This window comes from Podarcis melisellensis (assembly GCF_964234715.1).
Source record: "Podarcis melisellensis genome assembly, chromosome: 3".
Lineage (NCBI taxonomy): Eukaryota > Metazoa > Chordata > Lepidosauria > Squamata > Lacertidae > Podarcis > Podarcis melisellensis.
In genome coordinates, this window is record NC_138530.1 from 66,458,799 (window position 1) to 66,463,071 (window position 4,273).

At 51.3% G+C, this 4,273-nt stretch overlaps 1 protein-coding gene across 1 annotated transcript; it reads left to right on the forward strand.

Annotated features, from left to right (window-relative positions):
* The first annotated feature begins 200 nt into the window (after window positions 1–200).
* Window positions 201–2,408, forward strand: CCDC185 (coiled-coil domain containing 185). The gene has a single exon (XM_081905083.1). The coding sequence runs from the start codon at window positions 218–220 to the stop codon at window positions 2,306–2,308; it is 2,091 nt and encodes a 696-aa protein (XP_081761209.1). The 5' UTR covers window positions 201–217; the 3' UTR covers window positions 2,309–2,408.
* Window positions 2,409–4,273: the final 1,865 nt, after the last annotated feature.

The window sequence follows — 4,273 nt, forward strand, 5'->3', positions numbered from 1 at the left end:
AGATAGCGCCAAGGAGGAGAGGGAGAAGGGGGCGATGGGGGACAAGCCGGCGCCAGGGTCCCCGCGCGGGCGTGCGGGGTTGCGCGGAGGGCGCCGGCGGGCCGAGGCAGCTGCGGCCCAGGCCCTCCTTGGCCAGGCATTGTGACGCGCGCGGGCGCCGACTGTGCTGCTGCGCAGCCGGGGGCGGCGTGCGCCAGGGCCCGAGGCCACATCGGCCATGAGGCGGCACCAGCAGCGGCGTCGGCCGCGGCGCGGGTCGGGCCAGTACCTCGGGGCGGAGCCCGAGTGGCGCGTCTCCCCGAGCGACCGAGGCGCGCCCAGCGCCAGCAAGGGCCGCAAGAAGGCGCCCGCCACGTCGTGCTGCAGCTTGTCGGGCGCCGAGACCCCGCGCAGGATGGCGCGGCGACGCAGCAGCCCCGGCCGCTTCTCCCCGCCGCGGCCCTTCCCGGACGCCTACAGCTCCGAGCCCGAGGTGGCGGGCGGCGAGGGCGGCCTGCGGCGACACCTCCTGGCGCAAGCGTACCGCGACGAGGGAGGCCTGCTGCTGCCCCCGCCGCGCAAGGGCAAGGGCTGCTCGACGGCGCCGCGCGGCAAGCGGCCCGCCGCGTCTGCCTCTTGCGCGTCCCCTCTGCGCCTGTCCGCTTGGCAGCAGCAACACCTGGCGCCGGCGGGCGAAGGCTGCCCCACGCCGTGCACCACCTCGTGCACCACGCTCTACGGCGGGGACTTCCCGGGGCACCCCGATCTCCCCGCGCGCTCCCCGGTGGGCAGGTGCACCCGCGTGGAGGAGCTGCTCCGCGACGACCAGTGGGCCAGCCCGGTGCCTCGGCCCTTGGAGTACGGCACGGATCTCCCCACCGACGCCAGCAAGCCTCCCTCCATCTGCCCCTCTTCCTTCTCCTTCGCCCAGTTCGACAGCAAGGCCTCCCCTCGCCTGGAGAAGAAGGAGCTCCCTCGGAGAGACTGGCAGGAGCCCTGTGACAGCAGCCACAGCCTGGCAGACCTCATGCACTCTTTGGCGAGGCCGTATGAGGACGAGGAGCCTCAGGCCTATCTGCCCCGCGACCCCAGCGCCCACCTGCACCAGCGCCTCCTGGGCCGCAAGCCCCGCCGCAAGCCCCGCAAGGGAGACCCGCAGGTCAGCCTGCAGGACCTGACGGACAAAAGGTACGAGGACCTGATCCCCGAAAGGGACAAGAAGATCGCGGCCCTCATGCTCGCCAGGCACCAGGAGGAGGAAGAGATGAAGGACCGTCAGCTGCAGGTTTCCGACGCCTGGGATAAGATGAGGAGGAAGGAGAAGCAGCACAAGGCCAGGGCGGAGAAGGAGAGGCAGTACCAGTTGGTGGACAGCCTGGACCAGTGGCAGAGGGACCGCGATCAACGGAAAGCCAAGCTCAGGCTAGAGGAGCAGCAGCTGTTGGCAGCCCGGGAGAGGGATGTGATGCTTCGGGACAAGAAGTGGAAGAAGCTGGCCAAAGAGCAGGATTGCAGGCGGAGGGAGAAGCTGGAGAACGCTCGGCTTCAGGCCGAGTATCGGAAACGGTGCCAGGAAAAACAGCTCTGGGACAAAAGGTTGAGCGATAGGCGTACCAAAGAGCAGAACTCCGCTTTGTACAAGGAAAGGATGCTGCAGGCCCTGGAGAAGAGGCTGATAAAGGATATGGAAAGGAAGAGGAGGAAAATTGATATGAATGACTACAAGCAGACCAAGCACATGAGCGCTAAGGACCAGGTGGAAGATCGGGTCAAAGCCGACGAGCTGTACAAGAGGCTGTGTATCGAACAAAAGCTCCAGAGGTCCCAGGAAATCCTGGAGCAGCTGCTTGAAGAAAGGAACAGGGAACTGAAGGAGAAGACTTTAAAGGAAGAAGAGCAGGGCTTGATAGCCAAGGTAAGAGCCAAAGAGACGGAGGAAGAGAAGAGGAGGCGCAAGGAGATGTTGCTGCAGATAGCTGAGATGAAGATCCAGCAGGCCAGAGAAATCATGTCCAAAAATATCCGGGACAGATCGCAGCGCGTGAGAGAGCTGAACTGTATGAAAGAGCGGAACCACCATTTTCGCAAACAGAAGCTTGATTATGACGAAAAATGTCACCTACGGGAAATGCAAGAAGCTTTAAGAAGGAAAGCTCAGAAAAGCAATCAGATTCTAAGGCACAAGGACGCAGCTATCGACGAGTCTAGGAGAATAGCCAAAGCATCTTATGACCTTAGAGAAAAAGTGAGAGACCTGATAAATCGCAATTCATTCGACCAGATGGCTTTAGATGCGCAACGTAATGCAAGCCTCCTTAGAGGCCTGTAATGAAGTTTAAGGAAACATTCCAGACTGTGTTGTGTCAAAAAAAGATGGTTGTAATGCGTTCGCTCTGCATTGCTGTACACTAAAGTGATTTGAGCCTTAATTACTGTTTGACTCATAAGTGTTTGGTTTACAAACATTTACTGTTTATACTAAAAATCTATCACTTGCATTTGTGATTTGATCGTGAAGAGAAAAATTGAGCTTTGGCCCTCTGCTACTCTTTATGGAAAGTGGCCTTGGTTTAATGCTAGGCACTTTGAACTGAGTATTCTTGTAACAAATTATGATTTTGTAGAATTCTATTTTACAATGAATATCTGAAGTGTTCACAAATTACGGAGTTTACACAGTTTGTGAATGGTTAATGACACATTTCAAAGTATGTAGCAGTTCATCATACATCAAGAATAGAATCATATTTAAAGATATTCCAATAATTTATTATCGAAATAAATACTATTTTTAGGGCTAAATAACCTAAGCAGTTGCCTGCAATCTGCACGGTCAACCATTTACACTAGTCCCATTTATTTCGGCTGAGCACATGTGCTTATCACTGTGCATGCACAATTGCCGTAATTTGGCAAACATAATGAATATATTGTTTTAGCATATGGCTATGATGGCTCTGTCAAGTTTGTAATGTAGTGAATTAGAAACTTTTTTATGAAGGAAACTGCAGGAACACAAACTATGTATAATTTATAAAGTATTCTTAAAATAAAGTTTGATCAGTATATTTCCATATTTTGAAAAGTAGGAATTGTATTACTTTATGTTCAATAACAGTGACTAAGTTGGGAATGTGGAGATGATTCCACTGTCATATCCAACTCTGAGCTTGAATTTGCAAGGCAGAAGTGGGAGAGGGGAATACCCTACATTTCTATATACATTTTTCTGCTTAAAAAAAACCTCTCTCCCATTGAAAGCAGTGGGAAGGAATGGGGAGGGAGAGATTTAGTCATGCACAAAAGTATAACTAAATAGCTACCTGGAAACCAGGAGGATTTGGAATCTTGGATCCAAGCTGCTTCCCAAATCATTCCCCTTTGATCTCCTCCAACCTGGAGCTCTGATGTTGGTTGGGGCAGAATTGCGGAGGAGGGAGGTTCTGATACCAGATTTCTCTGTCTTAACATCAGAGTTATATATGTGCCCTATCCTGTGTCCTCTAGGATTACCTTCCAGGAAACTCTCATTACATCATTCATATTCTGGGTTGATCTGTGATCTGAAACAGATAATAAACAATTATAAGTATGGTGAATTAATTAACCATCTTAATGTAATAAGCATGTGTGTTATTTGATAGGTTGGTTGGAGAGAATAAAATGACAGAACTTGAGGAACAATAACTTCACTTCTATTGCCACGAGTGCCCAAAACATTCAAGTTTCACACATCTGATACTTGACTGAAACAGGGTCAGAGCACTTGGAGCCCAAGGTTTGGACTTGTAACCAGGTGGTACAACAAACAGGACCACATGGCTTCCTTTCCTCCTCCATATAAGTTCTAAAACTGGCCTAGATGCAGACCAAGTAGACTCCACTAATATCACATGACACAATCAAACCCAATCTTGGCCCAATCACTTTTGTCTCCTCCACCCTGGCTGACATGAATGGCAGGACTGTGGCTATGGCCCTGGCCCTGCCAGGAGCTGACCAAAGTTTGGATTTCACAGTATATACCTAAGACACTCTGGAAAGTATAAGAACTGGTGTATCATTGAAATAAATGTTCTCCACTTGGGTGCTGTAATCTCACTGCCACCACATTTTAATCTTAGAAAAGTTGATATGCTTATATTTGGATATAGAAAAGGCTACTTTTTGCATAACACATAGCTCACAATATTTCTTTTGCTTCTTTCCGGAAAATTAAGATTCCTCACCAGAATGTAGCACTTCTAAAATGGACCAGAGGAGGGCACTAAAGAGTTGCACAATGATTTCTCAT